This window comes from Corvus moneduloides, chromosome 4 (assembly GCF_009650955.1).
Source record: "Corvus moneduloides isolate bCorMon1 chromosome 4, bCorMon1.pri, whole genome shotgun sequence".
Taxonomy (NCBI): domain Eukaryota; kingdom Metazoa; phylum Chordata; class Aves; order Passeriformes; family Corvidae; genus Corvus; species Corvus moneduloides.
The window spans coordinates 11,118,905-11,139,314 of NC_045479.1; the positions used below are offsets into that span (position 1 = coordinate 11,118,905).

The 20,410-nt window shown below is 43.2% G+C and overlaps 1 protein-coding gene across 1 annotated transcript in view; it reads left to right on the forward strand.

Annotated features, from left to right (window-relative positions):
* The first annotated feature begins 2,731 nt into the window (after positions 1–2,731).
* ANO2 (anoctamin 2) overlaps positions 2,732–20,410 on the forward strand; it is a 149,155-nt gene continuing 131,476 nt past the window's right edge. Inside the window, exons 1-3 of the mRNA XM_032107542.1 lie at positions 2,732–2,814; positions 7,463–7,641; positions 10,443–10,856. Of these exons, the coding sequence (XP_031963433.1) occupies positions 2,796–2,814; positions 7,463–7,641; positions 10,443–10,856 (612 nt within the window). The 5' untranslated portion in view covers positions 2,732–2,795. The remainder of the gene's footprint in view (positions 2,815–7,462; positions 7,642–10,442; positions 10,857–20,410) is intronic.

Below are 20,410 nucleotides of genomic sequence, written 5' to 3' on the forward strand. Positions count from 1 at the left end.
GTTCATCTGGAACTGAAGATCAGCAATTCCTGGAATAGCAACCTGGAGCATTGGAGAGGAGCAGAAAGAAGGGATGGATTGGGAGTAAAAGGCAAATGTCATCCTCTTTCACTTTGCATGGCTGGGATGTCCCTTTGTTTCCACCTGTGTCCTCACCCAGACTGACCCTTAGCTCATGAAAGCTAACAGGATTGCAGCCTAAGGCTTCGTGGCTTCAGACCGGTCTTCCAATTAGATAATGAATTGTATGAGTCATGCACTGGCTTCTCAGTGCCGTGCAGCCCAGGAGAAGAGCACTTACTGGCTTTCCTTACAGCAGGGAGGAGTTCTGGGGACTTTGGTGTGGTCTGGATGTTGTTACTCAGGCCTGGCTACTACCTGTGTATTCCAAACCCCTGTCGTACGCAAGGCCAGAAGGAATCTTCCTTGAAAATCCTGTTGTAGAAACAGACTGGCAGGAAAGAAAAAGCCAAAGGGAATGTTATAACATCTTAAACAGGCTGAGGAGGTAAATACATTTTTGACCTTGACTTGCTGGCATGAGAATCAAACGTTTTCAGGCCATCTGCCCCAAAAGAGCTGTCTGTCTTTTGCCTAAGGATGCAGCGGGCTCGGACCTGCTCCATGCGGGTTTCATTGCCTTTCACACAGGCAGCTGCAATTAGTGCAATTCCAGGAGCATTCCTCCCTGGCAGAAGTGAAGAGCATCATCCTGCCTATGATCAAGTGTGCCAGCACATCATGTAGCACTGCACACCTGACTGCTCTGTTGACATTCTCCAGCAAAAGCCAGGCTTTGAGGAATGTCATTTCCCAAGTCATGCATAGTGTTTGTGAGCCTTGATGGGTTTGAACTACCCTGGCCTTTACCTTTCCACCAATGGTTAGGAGCACATCCCACCGCTTCAGAACACCAACTGGATCGTTGAGTGTGCCCCAGGATAGATTTACAGGAATGCTAAATGAATTTGGGGAAGAGTCTTATATAACTTCTTAATAATTAAAAACATCTAATCACTCTGCTAACTTCTAGAGACTTGCAAGCACCACTCCTGTACAGCAGGTGAAACACGATTGGGTCTATTGGTATTATTTGTCACAGCTCTGCATTATCAATTAACACCGTACCCAGGTACCTCAGGAAAGACAGTGATGCCAAGATATGATTTTCTTCATTGGAAAGTCTTAAAAATAGACTACTTCCATTCTAAGCAGCTGGATATTGTTTCCTCTCATATTGCTGTGTATATTATTTGTTACCTGAGCTAAGTGTATTACCTGTATACAGGTAATACACCCATCCTTATGGCTTATAGGAGCTGGTAATTGGAACCTGTGCAGGCAGAGCTATAACTCCACAGGGATCCCAGCAGGACCTGCCTCCACATTCCTATACTATTCCAGAATTAGAGCGTTTGCCTTTCTGGTTTTGAGCTTAGTTGGAGCAGCATAGATTGTGCATGGAAAGTAGCAGAACTTCCATAAAGTTTTTATTTCCCTCTCCCTGAGATAACTGTAGAAAGCAGGAGATTTGTTCCCTGGCTAGGAAATATATTAATGATTTTTAAAACTTCTGAAAGAAGTTCTGAGAGTAACACAAGATACTAGCAGGGTAAAAAGAACAAAGTATTTGATATCTGTTGATATATCGGTTAGAAGGTAAGAAATGCCATTTCAAAGTAGGGACCAAGAAGAGTGGGGTGATTTAATGAATTTAAAGCCCCATGTATATTTCTTAGTCTTGCTGGGAAAATTTTACATCACTCAGCCCAAGTTTTGGGACACAACAGCTGCACTCTTCCCTTTACATAGTCAGCAGATTTGATAACACAGTCAGAGTGCATCAGCCCATCTCTCTGTGACAGAGACAACTTCTGCTCTTGCCAGCCATGACATAGTGCACTGTCCTGGTTCACGAGGTTGTAGAACCACTGGACTTTATTCAGGCATTGAATAAATCAATTTCTCCCTGTCACATTAGAGAAACCATCATAGTGTCATAAATAGGCTAAAAGAAGAAAAAGATTTGGACTCAAATTAGTTATGTCTCCCTCTAATTAGCATTAGCAAATAAAAGTCCTTTCTCAGATAGCGTTGGTCATCAACAGCTTTTCTTCCCTATACATTGCTTAAATTGCAAGGTAGGAGGCTAAGCAGGATCCATCACCTGTTCTGATTAGACAGTTGATTACAAGATAATTCCCTGAATATTTCATGCAGGAATGACAGTGCATCCAGGCACTGAGGTAACTTGAGTACTTGAAACAGAGCCTTATAAAAACCTTTCCACACTTACCTCCTACCCGGAAGCACTGTGAAGCTTTGTGGATATAAGGACACTCTTCCCTGCCGAAACCACCTCCAAGACAATCTGATCCTCGAGTGCTGGTTCTTTGGACAGTGCTGGCTCTGTTGTGGAGCCCTGGTTCTGCATTAGCTTTTTTCCTTCCTCTCCACTGCCTTCTGGACAAAATATGCCTGTTGTTACCTTGCTTCTTGAGGCGTTATGGAGCATGAAGACAAGGTGCTGAAGTTCCAGCAGAGAATTGCCATGGCCTCTCAGGTCATGGGAATTTGGTCTTTCTCCCTCTCTTCCCTCCATAAGGGTAATCACCAAACCAGAAGGTCTCACTAATTAGCTTCAGTTTGTGGTTTGCTTAAATCAGGATCAGGGCAGGATGGAAATAGCTGCTGGTGCTGTTCCCTCCTTAAGCCAGTGCAGAAGCAGATTGTGCACGGCATAGCCACATCCTATTTTAGCACTGACGCAACTTCCAGCCAAACCTCCAGGCAACATGGAAACACACATGCCCGGTAAGTTTGTTCTCTGCTTCATTCTTAATTGCTGCCTTTGAAGTGGGATAGACTAAAATGGGGTGGAGAACAGAGAAAGGAGTACTTTGGAAGGACTTCTCTGTCTCCTTTAAGACATTAAAAAAAAAAGAAAGAGAAATCTGCGGCCCAGGTTATGTACAGAGAGATAAAACATGCAGAGTTTATTTCTCCTGAAGCCTCAGGAGTGCAGCTGTGGGTCAATGTTGTGATCCATGTGGAAAAGACAACCACTAGGCAAATGCCTTGTGCTGGACTTCTGCTGTTTCCACCTGCATTTGCCTTATTGCAATGCAACTGTGGGGAGTGAGCAATATCCTTTTCCAGAAGAAAGTGTGCAGCCCTGAGATCTCAATTCCCATACACCAGGAACAAATGTGCTCAGTGCATAAAACCTTTGTGTTGGAGTCCCCAGTGCACAAGTTTAGAATAATTTGCACTGCTGATGCTGGGTCATTGTTCTTTTGCTGTCACGGTCAAAAGCTCTATGGTTGTTTCCATGTTAGCTCATTGTTTCTGGGGCTATATCTCTGCTGTGTACTTCAAACTTCTTATTTGAATAATAGAAGGATAGAATTTGACCATTAAATTTTAGATATCTGATATATCTCTCTTTAGAATGGTTCAAGAACTACTTAGATGTTTAGTCCCCTGCTGCTTAGCTGTTTCTATTAAAATCTGTCCCGTAACTAGGCTCAGAATTGGATGATTCTCTTTAGAAAGAGCATTTCTTCTCTAATCATATTCTGGAGGTGGGAAAGCAAAGGGAATCAGTGTTATGTGTGGCCAGATGTAAAGGAATACAACTGAGATACTGAGTCCTACCCAAGAGATTCTCCAGCTGGGTGTCCTGGAGGCTCAGGACATTTCAAACTGAGTGTTGGAATGGGGTTCAGACAGGCAGATGCACCTGGGCTGTCCAAGGCATTAGTCAGGATTTGTGGTTTTGCCCTTTCCACCTGCAGTCTGAGAGGTACTGTATGAGCCCTGAACACACAGTGAGCAAATTAGATAGCATTAGAGACAACCCAAACAGCCTTGCCTGTCTTTAACTCCTGTGATTCTTAACAGGCCCTAAAATGGTGCTTTTGAAGACACAGGGGAGGAAATCACGCTTTGCTGTAGTTGTGTTGAGTTTGGTGGAGATGTGCATAAGAAGTAATTTTGGCTGAGCTTCATCTACACAGTTCAACTGTGTCTGTAACTTTACAGACCTCCCCTCCTCTTGGGTTTCGAGGTTTTTTGTTTGGTTTGGTTTTTTCATTCTACTCTACATGCAAAAATTACAGAAAGCACCCGATTTTCCTGACATGAGCGTATATCAGGACTAACAAACAGTGAAGGATCTGACATAGAAAAAGAGCACTAGAAGGGCTCAAAAAAGACAGATCAGCAGTAGACATTGAATCTAGTGCAGTGACATTAAATCTTGCACACTTTGGTCCACTATAGAAATAATTTAATGTAAGGGACTGGATGGGAGAGCACAGAAATAGCAGGATTTGGTGAGCTGTGTGATAGTTTGGAGTTCACAGCAGAGATACAGCCCCCTGTATTGAAATCAGCAACTCTAGATGTGAATATTCAGAGCTGAGAAGTCATTATTTACTGAGGACCTAAAGAGCACATGTATAACCATGCTACACCTTTTGATATATATATAGGTCCTTTGAAAAAGATATGTTTGAGTAAAGCTACAAGGAAACAAGAAATTCAAGTAGGTTTTCTTTCATCCCAACTTGGGGGGTAGAGTTTGCCAAACAATGCTTCTAAATCGCAGATGTTTTGAACAGCCTCGCAGAGGAGCATCCTTCTAACTGTGGTGTCTTTCAGAAATGTAGAGCCTTTCTGGCACTTAACTGGAAAGAGAGGAAGATAAATGAAAGCAGTTTGCTGTCTGTGCCCTGGGAGGCCAAACCACTTGCATCGTATTCTGCAAGTAGCTGTGCTGTGATAATCTGATCATCTGGACCACTCAGCTCAGTTAATTGGCTGTTGCTTGGGATTTAATACAGAGCTCCTAATTAGGCAGACTCCTTTAACGCCTCTTTCACAAGCAGTGTGGTCCTTTAACAGATCCTCTCAGTTCTTCCACTTTTGGCAGTCTGTTCGACTTCTTCGTGGTGGCACATTAGACAAAGACCTGGCAACACAAACAGTGAGGTCGATTGCTGCACGTGTGGCCAGCCCTTAAGTTTGCAAAAAGCTGAGGCAAAGGAGTGCAGAGAGGCTGAGTGAGCAGGTGGTGACTGGCTGTGAATTGGCGCTGGAACTGGAGCTGGTCACTGATCTCGGTGCTGGAGCTATCTTGTCCTTGGAAGCCGTTTACAACTTAATGAAGTTTGACTGGAGGGATGGCTCCCCAGCTTTTTTTGTAGAATGAGTGTAGTTCTTAACGTTTGCTTTCCGAGTTGAATTCAAGATTCACTGTACTGCTGGTCTCTGGGGATACATATATATATATGTACATATACGCCAAAGCTATGCATGTGTGCATGTATAAAAATTTAATATATGTTCACATACACACACACACACACACACACACACACACACTCTCACATACACACACACATTCTATTGATACTAATTCCTCCAGAATATTTACAGAATGAGAACATGTAAGGCCAGATGTCATAAAGGCTTACAGGGTGGAATGAGGTCAGGCTGCATCTGAAGCTGAAGCCCCTGAGGCACTGCTGTACCACAGGCAAGAACTGTCAAATTTGGAATGCACTCAAAACAAAACATTTTGGTTCAATTGGTCTAATTCGGGAAGATGTAAAGCTTTTGGGAGAACAGGAGTCTTCCAAATACAGATATGGCAATTGCATTTCCATCAAAAAACTTACTCTGACTGGGAGTCCCTGACTGCCTCACCAGTTTACCAGTGTTAATCTCAGGTTCGTGACACAGTTTCTGGAGGTTGGGAAGCATAATGGAAATGAAATCATGCTATTATAAATGAACTGCAGCTTTTTTCCTCGGCCTAGTTAAAAGGACTGGAAAGAAAAGAGGTCTTTAATTGACTATGTAAAGGTCTTGTGAGATATCCCAGACTCAGTCTGAAAATACTGGAGAAACATTGTGTGTGGCCTTTGGGAATGAAACCTTCACTTATTAGTTATTTTCCTTGGAGTTTCCCTTGTGGCATCATTATGTGCTTCATTACAGTAAACCAAGCATGAGTCTGCTTGGGAGATCTGACAGGGAAGACTGGTGAGTCAATCTGCTGGACTGTTCAAGTGCTGCTGGACCCTAATCTGTAACTGATAGGAAACATAAGAATAATCATAACATTTAGGGGTCAGCCCCCCTCCTCCAAGCATTTCCTTCTTTAACATTCCACTGTCTGCCCTCTCAGAACGTGGTGGTTGGGAAGCAGTTTCAGTCTGAGTACAGGGGATAGAAGAGGCTCAGCTAAATGAGTGGGGTATACAGCTTCCAGACTTTCGCAGTACACAGTGGATGTGGTGTCTGCCTGGATAGATGGGAGCTATTTCTTCTTCTTGGAGAAAAGTCCTGACTGGACAGCAGCAGTGGTGCTTTGACTCTGTAGTGGTGATGGTGCTGACCATGTGGGCAGATGCGTACAGAATGTCTTCTCCTGGGTATAAAACACTAATGCTGGAAGAAGGACCAAGACATAGTTTTCCCTCACAGTAAGAGCTTCTCCAAGAGAATGAGAGTATGGATCAGTCAACCCCGTTTCAGCTGTGGCACCACTAGAGGGGGAAAGAGTATGAAACATTTGTATGCAAAATAGTTTCTGTACCCATTGGTTTTTATCAGCATTTTTCACTGTGCTACTGCCTGTATGGAGTTGACCTGTTGGAGCCAGGCCAGAGGAGACCTCCAAGAGGATCAGAGGGATGGAGCAGCTCTGCTATAAGGCTGAGAAAATTGGGATTGTTCAGCCTGGAAAAGAGAAGGCTTTTGGGCCTCATTGTGGCCTTCCAGTACCTGAAGGGAGCCCACAGGAAAGATGGAGAGAGACTCTTGACAAGGACCTGGAGTGACAGGACAATGGGGAATGGCTTCACACTGACACAGAGCAGGTTTAGATTGGATATGAGGAAGAAATTGTTCCCTGTGAGGGTGCTGAGGCCCTGGCACAGGTTGCCCAGAGAAGCTGTGGCTGCCCCATCCCTGGAAGTGTCCAAGGCCAGGTTGGATGGGGCTCTGAGCAAGCTGGGATAGTGGAAGGTGTCCCTGCCCATGGCAGGGGATAGAAATGAGATGATCTTTCAGATCTCTTCCAACCCAGGACATTTTGTGATTCTGTGATGATTTCCATCCCTCCAGACCCTCCATTATTCTGCATTGTGACCATGTCATTTGTCAAACAACGAGAAATGGGGAACATGTCTAGATATTCCAGACATTAGTCCCTGAGACCAGAACATGTAGGTATAAACTTAGATGTACTTCATGGGCGTTTCACGTGCATAAAGAGTTCTTCATGGAGAATGACCATGGTCCATAAGTTTGTACCTGTACCTGATACCACCAGATCTGTTCATATCACTAGAAATAAATGATACTTACTTACTGCAGTATTTCTCATTCTGTTAGGGAACCACCTGCACAAAAACTGCTTAATGTAATGAGACTTATCTCTCCTTCTCAGACTTTGCTCTACCCTCCTCACACCCAACCCTGAATGGACAGAAGACAGCAAAATCAGCAAGGGACTCTTTTTCAGCCTACAACAGCAAATACCTCACTGTTTCTCAGAACTGGTCTTCCTGGCACAGAAGCAGGACCAATGGAGCTCTTGAAGCGTCAGTGGTGTCCTACAGAAGTTCTGTAAGTAGGGTTGCATGTTCATTGACCTACCTCAAGTGCCTTTGGGATGAGGAAGAGGCTTGAAGCAGGAGGAGAAAGCAGGGTGCACTCCTCCTGTGTGTTGGTTAAATCAGAACTGGGAGAAGCATCTTTATGAGGCAATTGATACCACAGCCTCTGTTGGTTCAGTTGTCTCTCTGTGCACAGCAAGAATTAATTTCTGCAGTAGTAATCTCACCAAACTTTTGTTAATTGTTTACTTTAGCCAAAATCCCTCAGAGTGGGAATGGAGGAGTTGCTATTACCCCTAGTGGCAGAAAAGGTCTGCAGGTTGATCACTAAATTGGGTGTGCTTGTGCCAACCCTGAGCCAGATGTGCCCAGGTGTTATTGGGGGCTGGATTGGATTGATTCCCAGTGGAAGTGTGGTGGGGCTATGGTGTTTGGAGGGGAGCTGTCATTAGAGGAGGCACCTTTTGGGATGTATTTGTAGTGATATATTTGCTATCAGACCACTAAAACAAAATCATCATGAAATGTTGATCCTACCTTCCCATTTTCTTATTCCTTGGTGTGATGGCTTCTTGTCTTGGAAGTATCAAGAAGCAGTGAAAGCAGGACCTAAGCTGGTAGTTTAAATCACTGTTCCTGACTTTTACAGTGGCTGTGAGAGGGGAGGAAAGATCTTGATAGTACCTTCAGAGACATTTTTGAAATTGCAACTTTTTGTGTTCCTCCCTAAAAAAGTCTTCTTGTGCCAGAATGTCACGTGGTAAGGCAAGCAGTGCAAATTTAGGGGCAGGAAATGTCTTTAGTGAAATCTGTGGGAATTTTGGTTTGTTTTCTGTGAATTAGACATCCATAATTATGGGGATGGCACCTTGCTTCCAAGAGCGAGGAAAAGAGTCCACGGAGAGGGAGAGTCACTGTTGACTCTCCTCATCCCCTGTGTAACTCCAGCAACACCAAGTGTTGCTATGGTGCCCTCTCAGGTGGCTGGGATGTGGCAGGTGGCTCCACACAGTAACAAACAGGAAAACCTCCTCCGAGTGATTTTCACCTTCTCCAACCTCCTTGTTCCCTCTCCTGCTTCTTGTTCGTGCTTCTTGTTTCTGCCCACACCCTCCAGTAAGGGAGGAGAGGATGCTCAGGGCTCATCTTCTGTAGAGCCAGCTCATGCACTGCGTTGTGCCAGTGACCTGGTGGTGGTGGTGACATCATTCCTTCTGCGCTGTATAGCCTGAAAGTCCCTGGGAGGGACACTAGAAATCTGCCACGGGTTTTTCCTCACTGGGGCAGAGATGGATCCAGGAGGTTTGCATGGACTGCCTGTGAGTACTACATGAAAATGTATCTAATTAGGAAATGGGAAATTGCAATAAAATGCTGTCTCACAAGCAGTTTTATATTCTGCCAGGATGTAGTGCTGAGTGTAATTTTGGGTGTGCCTAAAGGGACTGTATTTATGCTTTACTCATGAAGGGTGTGGTAAGTGTGGTGCGCAGAACAGATTATTTGGTGGTAATTTTGTGAAAGGATGAAGGATGTAGCATGCATGTAAACCCAATATTTATTTAGTGATATGATGACTGAAAGCTACTTTGTGGGAAACTAAGTGAAGCAAAACAATGAAAAACAAGAATCTGCAAGGTGTTGATGTATATAATAATATGCACATTTATATGATGCCTTCAAAAGTTTGTGTTGTGTTAACAAACAAGATAACTGCCACACAGCGAGTGGTTAACTTTGCTTTCAGCACTACCAACACATGTAAGGAAGGGGAGAAAAAGAGAGAAAGAAACCTGTGACTGGTACCTGTCAAGATTTTGCTTGTACAGTCACCTGTGGGAACCATAAATGTCTGGAATTAGGTTATGGGATGATTGCTTTGGATCAGGTTGACCCTTGCTTTTATCTTGTTTCCCCATCACTGGAGGGCTGGTGTCACTCGAGTGAATAACACTTTAGAGAGCTCTGTGAAGGGCTTTACACAGCAGCATTGTGCTGGAAATGGTGGCTGGAAACGGTTTGGAAAACTCACGGGCTGCCTTGGTGAGTGGGAAGTGCAAGTGAATGCCCCAGTGCCAGAGTTCCACATGGATGCTGCAGAATTCCTGTCCAGGCTGGGGAGTGATGGTGGGATTACTGTTGGAGCTGCATCCCAGAAGGGTTCTGAGAGGGAGATGATGAAGAAGGGCTGGTCTGAGGGGCTGACTGAGTGCAACATGGGTGGTTTGAAGGATTTTAGCCATGGATTCCTTTCAGTCATGCAGTCTTCTCATGATATGTTAAAATACAAGCTAGCACTGTTAACCATTCATGGGACGTATCTTTTCTAATCCCTGGTATTTCTCAAAGTGTTTTTGTCCAGCCCTGACCTTCTGGACCTTGAACTACATTGAAGATATTTCTCTTGTTCTGGCTAAGATCAATTTCTTCCCTTCTGACACAGTTTTTGCTTCCCTTCCCTGCCTGCTTTGCTCCACAGCACATGGCACATGGCCTGTAATGTGATCCTTATTCTCACTTCTCTGTCCACTTTCAAAATGTGAGTGTCTTCTCCCTTTGGTCTGTGCATGTGCAGAACAGGGCAACAGGGTTGGTGTGTGCCTCCGTACCTGCTGTTCTGTAGGGATCCCACGTGTTGGGATAAGGCCACTATCTTTAGTTTATGGTCAGAGAAGGAATGAAGTGAAACTGGTTTGCAAAATGAATGTTTGTAGGTCGTACCTGGATTCTTCATGGCTTCACGTGCCCGTGTGGAGATAGACTCCTCCCACCTATTTGGGCTTTTTTGAGACTCCTGTGTTTCTCTTGCAGGTTATCAACAACTACATGGATGGGACCCAGGGAGGGGCCAGGGACAAGGCCTCCCCGAGTGGCCTGCACTTCAGGGACAGCAAGAGGAAGGTCGACTATGTCTTGGCCTACCACTACCGCAGGCGCCTGGCCCAGCACGTGCCCATCGCGGCCTCCCCGGAGCCCACGCGTGGATCCGCCTCTGTGGGCCTGGTTTGGAACGGAAGCACCAGGGAGGGCCGTGCTGAGCCCCAGCAGCAGCAGCAGCAGCAGGACGATGGCCAGCATGCCCTGCGGGAGTGGCCGGGGCTGCCAGGCCTGGAGGTGGTGGAGCTCAGCCCGCTGGATGCCCTGGAAGAGGAGAAGCGGCTGCAGCGGGAGGAGTACGAACGCAACCTGCTGGAAGCGGGGCTGGAGATCGAGAAAGACCCCGAGGTAAGAGGGGGAGACTTGTGCGTCATACCCAATGGCATTGGGTGTCCTGATGGATAATGGCCACTTTGGATGCCCAAAATATGGTGTGAAGCTAAGAAGGTGGCCAGGGTGTGTTTGTGTGGCTTGGTCCTTTCTGTCTGAGAAAGACGTGGTTGTTATTGTTGTTTAATGTAGTGTTGAGTAACAATTTCAATCTTACTTTAGGTGAAAACATATTTATTTATCTAAATGTTTTATGACATGCAGCAAACATGCTTTTCTTACCAAAAAAAACCCCTTAAATATTGCTAAAATGAAGGAAGTCTCTCTTAAGTAATTTGCTGGAATACCGCTAAGACATTTCATATTTCCTCGCAATACTTTTAGTGTGACTCTCAGGTTTCTTCTCAGCCATGTGTAAGTTTTGTGTCCTGTCTTCATTCCACCCACAGACTGAACAGCTCCTATGCTGTGACAGGAGAAGCTCCCAGCCTATGATGTTTTTATTCTCCCATGTGTGTGATGTTGGAATGATGCTATGCTCATGTCAGCTGGGAGCTGTGGTTATTTCACTTGGCTGTTGCCAGTCACTCAGTCCAGCACAGGTCTTCCAAATCTGAACTGAACTCTGTGCTATCCCACTATGCCTCCTTGAAAGCCATGGATATTTGTATCCAGTGAAGGGAAGTCCCTGCTGGGTTCTGGTTTTAGGTGCTCTGTTCTTGACACCAAATTTGAGAGATTTAGAGCTTCTTTACATACGTGCTGAGAACTTACAGCTCATGTTGCTTCCAGTGCAACCGGTCAACACTTCCAAAACAGGGAGCAAGTCACAGATTGAATCTGAAGATTCGAGTCTGACTGGCTTGGCATAGTGTATGCATGTTAAATCACTAGCAGGGGTAGAAAGTAGAAAAGTTTTTGACTCTTAACATTTTCCTTGCTTAATTTGCTGAGTTGCAGGTGGCTCTGGGTTGTATTTCACTGCACAGCCTGGCTGAGCCATCCTTGCACTGAGCAGAAAAAAGTGATCTCAGATCCTGATTCTTTTATGTTGCACGTGGGGGTTATGGTTCAGTACATGTCCATCTTACTGCTATGATTTTTATAACCAAATTGCACAAAACCCAGGACAACAGCTGTTTTTGGAGACCCCTTTCAGTTCTGAATTTCATCAGAACCTGAAAGGTCTAGCAGGAGATTTGGATTTGATTATTTGACTCATTACTTACCCTAAGTCCAGCTGGATACAAATTCTCTTTTGGCCTCCTTCCAAGTGATGACACATGCTCTTAAATAATACACAGAGTGACAAATGATGTCATAAAGTGTTGATCAAAAAACCCCTTTTTGTCACAGTCTTTACTATGAAGAGGAAAAGGCTTTTTTGTAAATGAACTGGGAAGTTCAGAGGAAACTGTTGATCAGTTCTTTCATGGGAAAAACAAATTGATTTTGAAAATGACAAAAAAAATGCTATTCCATCGCTTCTCTTACTGTGTATATACAGAGTCACTCCTGTCCCCCATCCCTCCTCCCATCCTTCCCCAACAGATAAGCTGTCTAATCAAAAGGGGGAAAGTGTTTTTTCCTTCAAGAATTTCCTGAGAAACTGGAAGGGACTGGAAGGGCTATGCATTATCCTTTTTTCTTCCCTACCCATGACCTGTGGCTTTTACTTCCTTTTCTTTTTCTCACCTCACTGATTTTTTCTCCTGTTAGTTAACTCCTGTTGGAACATGCTGAAGGTTCTGCATGTTTTCTTGCTGTGAATTGTGTAGAAAATGCTGGTTAGGCACATGTGAAAGGCACAGCTGTCCTTACATATGGATTAAAATTGTGTGTTGAGTTGATATGAGAACAACTTCTGCTTTTAGTCCTGGGAAAAAAATGTGTCTATAAATTTATTAAACTGAGAACAGCCTTAAAGCAGCATTTGTATTTTTGTACAGCACAGTGGACTTTCAACTACTACATTTCCAGTGGATTATGCTGAACTGAATGTTTGCTAGGTGGAGGTTTTTTGTTTGTTGTTGTTCGTTTCAGTGCTAATATAAGAAATGGACTTTTTTCATATAATGCTATTGGAAGTTGAGATATATTCTCTAATATATACTCTGGACCAGGTTTAAAGGTAAGTCTGGTCTGGCTGAAAAGGTAAATGTTAGAGGGATTCCAGTTTTGGACCCTTGGTTTAGAGCAGGCTGTGGTTTCTCTGCGTTACGTCATCTTCATATGGTTTTGCAAGAAAATCCACTAATTTAAGAATGATACAATGTCCTGGATCAAAGAATCATGGAATGGTTTGGATCTACCAACCTCACAGGCCATGGGAGTTCTTCTAGAAGCAGCTTTTGTAGGCTGAAACCTTTTAGATGTGAGGAAGTTCATCTTTAGGAACACAGGATAGAATTACAACAATTTTAAACATCTTTGTTTCTGCAGCTTTTTTTGGAAAAGTGTGAATTTCCATGATGTTAATATGTTTGTTAACACGTGGTGTTATTATGACTGTTAAATTCTTGATAACGATGGATAAACACCTTTCTCACTTGTATTGTCAATTCATTGTGTAAAAGAAGAGAGACAAGAAAAAAAAAAGATTATGTGGAATTTGTATGTGGAGAGAGGCATATTGTTCCTTTTGAATTCATGGAAAATAGGCAAGACTATGGACTGTCTCCATAACCTCCCAGTTATTGTTTGTGAATTAAGGAATTTCTGACTACATTTTCAACTGCCTAATAACTTTCTATCATTTGTTATTGCTGTCCTCCAGAGAAACTTTCATTTCTCTTAATACATCCTTCCTGTTTCGTTTTGTTGTTTGTTTTCCTTTATTTAAACAAAGGTGATATTTTGCATGTCCAAGACAGACTGCACAATGATAGTCTTGGGTATGAAGTTGCCCAGGAAGGGCGATAAATACCATGGGCATTGCAGTTCTTGCTTGTTGTTTTTTGGTTGTTTTTTTGGTTTTTATTTTTTAAATTTTCCTTTTCCTCTTTTCCTTTGTTGTTGTTTTATTCTTCTTTGTTTTGTTTTTCTTTGTTTGCTTGTTATTTGTTTCTGGGGAAACTGATAGTTGTGTTTCACCTAATCTGAAACCAGTAGTTCCCTTGAATTTGAATTTTGCTGTTGCTTTAATGACTCCAAATGCAACACACACCATATTCAATTAGTATTACCTATGGCAAGGCATAATAGGTATGGAATAAGAAGACACTGGAGATGTGCTTTGGCATTCTGACAAAGCTGGATCATTTTCGGGCACATTGGAAGTGAATTGTACTTTGCTAAATAGCAGTTGGGAGAGGAAATATTATTTCAAGGGGAAGATGATGACAATCCTAAAACAAAGTGTAAATTACCCTCCAAGAAGCTCATCTAACCTCAATTTTTGAGCTAGTATTGTTTCAAAAACGTCTCACTAAACCCCTTGATTACATTACACTTGAGGGGAAGGAAGTCCTTAAGGTCCTCAGTGTTGATAATAATATTACTGACGCTGGAGGTTGTGACTGGATTTTTCTGCTTGATATTCCAAGGCATGTTTTTGCATTTTTGTGGAAAAAACCCCATATAAACTTAAAAACCCAACCAGCCAAAGAAACCTCCCAACAACGCCTCCAACCTGAGCCAAACAAAAGCTTGTAGTGCTTCAGGAGATTTTATTTATGGGGTTAAAATGCACTGTGTTGTTGCACTAAGGTGCTCCCTATTTGTCAGTCTCCTGTCAGCTGTTAAGGACAAAAAGTAGCCAAAATTATATAATGGATATTGCTTAATTTAGTAGTAATTAAAAGCCTGAAAAAAGAAAAAAAAAAGTCTTTTCCCAAAATCTATCAATGTGCTCTGTGGATAATCCCAGGAAAATATCTCATGCCCTTAGTACATGAGAGACACCTTGCAGGCACTCCGTGTGGACGTTGTAGTTGCCTCAAAGTATTCATTCATCCAAAGTGCAGAGGAAGGCTTAATAGCAGCTAACATTAAAAGGATATGGAAATTTAATATGAGTCCTAGACCTTTATCCCTATTAATGAATGCCTCCTGAAGCCAACGAGAATGCAGAGTAATGTAGCATTGGAAGCAGACTGGGGTCTTTTGTGCTCTAGGTCTTTGGACTTTGTATTTCAGTCTCTCAGCACTCAGAACAAGGCAATGCTTCTTTGGGGAGCCAATTATATAAATATTTGATGCATATTTTTCAGCGACTCTGGTTACAGAAGCATTAATTAGCTAAAACATGTTCTGCTCCTGTATGTTACTTATATGGGGCTGAAATGTAATACACAGCTCTTATAAAATTAAAGTTGAACAGGCAAGGCAAGGTTTTCAGTGGTAGTGAAGTGAATGTGATGAAAATATTGGCAAGTTGATTAACTATTTAAGAGGAAATCATGTCTCCATTTTAGACAGGATTTTGAAGTAGCCCCATGGGATTTAGGTGTGATTAAATCAGCATTAACATAATGATCCAAAATAAAAAGTGGCTAAGTAGAATGGCTGTGATGTCAAAGCTCAAAATCCATACTATGAATCCTGTTTTTTAATGATTGTGTTGTGACTTGAATAGATGAATGGGCAGATAGACTCTGTGTTTTTAATTACTGAGGTACCTTAGTCAAAATGGCTTCCAAAAGATGCAGAGAAAATTGAAAAGATGTACAAAAATCAAAGATATAGGTATATTTTGTCAATAACCTTTTTAAAGCTCTTGGCAAACCATGGTAAATGTCATCAATTGTATGAAGATTGGGAAATGGGTTCATCCATATCTTGAATTTTAGATGGAGGTAGAATAGGGCTGTACATTCTGGTGATATTTACAGTGGGATTTGGGCCAGAGGCATCCTAATTTTACATATATTTTTACATAATGCTGTTTCTAGCAGACTTGCCTGGTAGAAATGGCCAATAATGCCTCCTAAATTTGTATTTCCATTTCTTTGTGTCCTATGCTGAGTTCTGTCATCTGCTGGGAGAACTACTTCAATTCCTACAAACTGCTTGGCAGATGAGAAGCCCACAAGGAATGGCTTGTACATCTCTGCTGGGGCATGGCAGGGGGAGAACTGGACACTTGCAGGATGGGTATGCACAGTAACAAAATCTGCTGCTTGGTTTGTTCACAGATGATTCCCTGAAAACATATTTTAATTATCAGTGCTCTTCTTTGCAGCAGAAGTTTTAATGTGCAAATTAAATCTCTGGGGAGGGTTTGAAAGGTGACACATGAAACCCTGAGGGATGTGACGCTGCCACAGTGCCTGCAGAGGAGGCTTGGAGGCTGAACAGTGATAATTTCTCTAAGGCATGTAGGCCAGTGCAGCTTGAATAGCAGTTTCATGAAAACAAAAAATATGGATAGTTTGGGGAATTTGGCCCTGGGATTTGTTGCTTTTCTGAGCTGTTAAATGACAGAGGCCACGCTGCTGTTATTGGGGTGAGGTGCTGTGTGAGGGCTGCCCCAACTGCAATACCTGCTGCCTGATGCACCTTGACTTTTTCTTTGTTGCAGTAAAAAAAAATCCTGAATTTCAGAGTTTCTTTTCCAGGGGAAATGAGACTTTCTTTGCTTTCTTGTCCCCAAACCACCATCTACTTTCTCTCTAGCAGCAAACAGCCCTGCAGGTATCTCTGGTGCCAAAGTGCGCACTACTGAATTTCTGCTGGTTAGGTAATTGTTCTACAGTTTCACGGTTCTTTAGAGGCATTGCTGGTTAGCCATGATTTCACACCTCATGGAAATTCCTTTGCCTAAACCAAAGCCACTGAGAATTCTGCTTGGGAGCAGATGTAACGTTGTAGATAAGTGCTCCCTGTTTTCAATATGTTGCTTTTATACATATAAACATTAATTTATGTATGGGTTTTGTGATGTAGATATAAAGGATCTAAGACAGTGCCTCTCCTCTCCTCTCCTCTCCTCTCCTCTCCTCTCCTCTCCTCTCCTCTCCTCTCCTCTCCTCTCCTCTCCTCTCCTCTCCTCTGCTCTCCTCTCCTCTCCTCTCCTCTCCTCTCCTCTCCTCTCCTCTCCTCTCCTCTCCTCTCCTCTCCTCTCCTCTCCTCTCCTCTCCTCTCCTCTCCTCTCCTCTCCTCTCCTCTCCTCTCCTCTCCTCTCCTCTCCTCTCCTCTCCTCTCCTCTCCTCTCCTCTCCTCTCCTCTCCTCTCCTCTCCTCTCCTCTCCTCTCCTCTCCTCTCCTCTCCTTTTTTGGCCTGCAATAAAACAAATTAAAAGGCATTCCATAAAGTGTCATTCTGTCTTCTCAGATTCAGGAATGGATTCCAGCAGGGAAAAGGCTGGGGGGTATCTGATGGTGGAAATTAGTCCTTGAAGGATAGGACTGTTTCATGGGAAAAAACCACAACTGTTTGTGTGTGTGGGGAGTGAGGGGGTGGAATTTTCTATCTTTTGGCAGATCCAGGGAAAGGCAATGTAAATAATGACTCAGGGTTGTGGGATTCTTGTACGTTTTGAACTCTTCTTGCTTTACTGATTACTCTAATGGCTGTGTGTGTCATTCTGCCCAAATTTGAGTTACTATAATGTCGTGTTGATCAGGACATTATGCTTAGACAGGCAAGCAGTATTCAGCAGGAAGTGAGACACTGCAGGGAAGGAATGATCCCATCCCAGGTGCACAAGACATTTTACATTGTGTACACTTTCAAATGTTACATTGTACTTGAGAGGGAGGCGTTTTGGAGTGAAAACTGGATTCGAGATTTTAAACATGAACGGTGGAGGGGTCTTTTCAAGGAAAAACAAAGTAATTTCCCCTTAGGAATCAGAACACCCTCTTCAGCTCAAACCGTTTCTTAAATCCTTTGCAGATCTAAGTTCTAGGTAGGGACAGAGTTCCAACAACTCAGTGCTAGTTCCTGTGGATGAGCACAGATTTAGTGGGGGGAAGCTGACATAGAGGGAAAGATGCATTAGCTGTCCCACACCCTTACATCCTGAAAAAAAAGGGAACCGTGATGTACAAGCCTCAAGTTGTAATCAGTTTGTGTTCAAATGTCTTTCCTGGTCATTGCAAGGTCTATTAAGTCATAGGACAAGGCAAATCAGTCAGAACTGTATCACAGAGTTGCTTCTGTCATTCCAGTGGCTCCAGGTCAGCAATTACTTTGTCCTGAATAGAACAACAAGGAAAAACATAATTTAGCAGAGTGGCATTGGGCTGCACGGTTCTCATTAGCATTAATGAGAGTTTGGGTGGCTAAATCCCATGCACAGCACGGAAAATTTGCCCTTCTGGGTGGGTTTTCTCCTTGGTACACACTGCTGATAAATGTGTGCCCTCTATTGAACCTCTCCATTGTGTACAGGTATGTGCTCACAGTAATAGGCCAAAGAAAAAACCATGTTAGAACTCGATTTATGTAATACTGCACAGCATTCTGTAATATTCTGTAATTTCTGTGCAGTTATTCCGGGTCAGCATTAATGTAACAATGATTTCATCACCTGAAACCAAACAGTTGGATAAAATTATTTATTTTGAACAGGTGCATGGATTTTGATTTGTTCTTTATGTGGGGCTTCTCTTTGTTGGTGGTGGTAGTTTTGTTTCTCTTTGTTTGCGTATATTGATAGTGGATATATTTGCTTTAAGATCTGCCATCTAGGAATTAACTAATCAGTTCTCTGCTGGCTTCTCCCTTTGGTTCCTGGATTCTGTAATCATTTTGTAGCATTATAGGATCACTAAAAGGATTCACACCTATACATGGTACTTTTAAGGAAATCCTGGAGGTGGAGTTAGGTAGATGATCTTGGAGTTTCATAAGATGTTTCCTGGTAAAATAAATGAAGAGAACCTATTTGGGAGAGAACGAGCTACTTGTAACTAGGGCGGGAAAATGACTGAACAGTTACGTGAACTAATATTCCTTCTTTTTTTGGGAACAGCAACCGTTTTAAGGGGAGCATAAAGACACCAATAGGAGCATTTTCCTGCAAATGCAGAGGTGGCCATTGATTTCCATAGGTTGAAGCCAACACAGTGCTCTGGAAGAATACCAGCATCCTTCTCTTCCAGAAGAGCCCAGTTGCACTTCCCTTAGTCATGTCCCAGTTGGGACATGGGAAATTTCTCTCCAGTCTGTCTGCATGTTCACTAAGCTCAGCTGTGGTTTACCTGGAGTAACTTAACAAAGAAAAATTAACATTTCAGAGATACAGAATACATACATTCAAGATCTTGCAAATGCTTAAGCAGGACTCCAAGCTGACACCTCCAAAGTGCTAGTTCAAACTACTCTAATTTTTCCTTAATCCCTTCAAAATGGGGAAGGATATCGCTGCCCATCCTATACTTAGGACTTTTCCTCAAGTCTTAAGTCTGCTCCCATTTAGACTGGTTACAGAGTGTGAAGGATGACTTGAGTTTCCTAATGCTTTGAAAGTTTCAACTCCATGCATGTTCTGTAAGTCACAGAGTTCTCAAGTTTTAGTTTTTCTGGATTTATGTGTCATTGTTTCTATCCCTTGCTTGCCTCACTCCCACTATTCTCACTCATTTGTATGTTTGCCTGACTTGGAAACCTCTGGTGTTCTTGTTCTTTTTCCAGCTCTCATATTCCATACTTGAGTTTGCAGGCTTTAACTGATCATTCTTTGCTTGCCTCTGAAGATTTGCAAATGTTCAGCTGTCGCTGAACCCTTTTAGGTCATCAAGACAAAATAATGTCCTAAACATTGTGTCCCTAAGGAAGCTCACTGGATGGCTCTTCCACAATTTCACCGTGCACACTCTGGTTAGTGAGACCCAGGAAATTTCATACCATGTTTTTTGTTAACTTAGGGGTACTTTCAGTCTTTTGCAGTGCAGCCAATCCACTGTGGTGCCCCGTAGCCCTGGCAAGCCTCCCTGCTTGTCACAGGTCCCTGTGAGTTCACTGGATAATGTTTACCCTCTGCCTGCAGTGGCACTGCTCAGCTTTCACAGTTCAGTGAGTGGTACCTGCCTCACCTCACCAGTGCTTGACCTGCTCACCTGCCTCTGGCCTCTGCATATTCCCCTCTGTCCCTTCACACCAGTCTCCTGCAGGGCTGCTCGCCTGTCCACCACAGGGTGTTCCATTTCTGTCCACAATGCTCTTTCTCTGTATCCTGTATGCACAGCAATCCTGCCACTCCTTGGTGTCACTGGATCTTGCTTTGGTCAGTGTGAAGTCAGCCCTTCACCCTTCCCTGCTGCCCATCAGCTGCCATCAGTCACAGGCCTATGTCATAGCATCCAGGACATCTCGATGACCCCTTTCAACTCAGAATATTCCATGATCTGTGATCCTCTCCATTGAGAAAATCCACAGCTGGGACAGCTGGACACACAGACTTCATACTTCACAATTGCTTCTCTCTCAATGACTTCTGTGCAAAATTTCCTTCCTCCCCTATTCTCTCCTGTTTCAAAGCTGTCCTTAAGAAACTGCTCACCCAAAGCTGGCCAAGTTCAGCTTCAGTGATGCACCAAAGTTTGCTCGTTAAAGGACTTGCTTTACTTTTCAGCTGAAGCTTTGCAGGAGGCACTTGAGAGCACCACAGTGACAACCTAAGACAC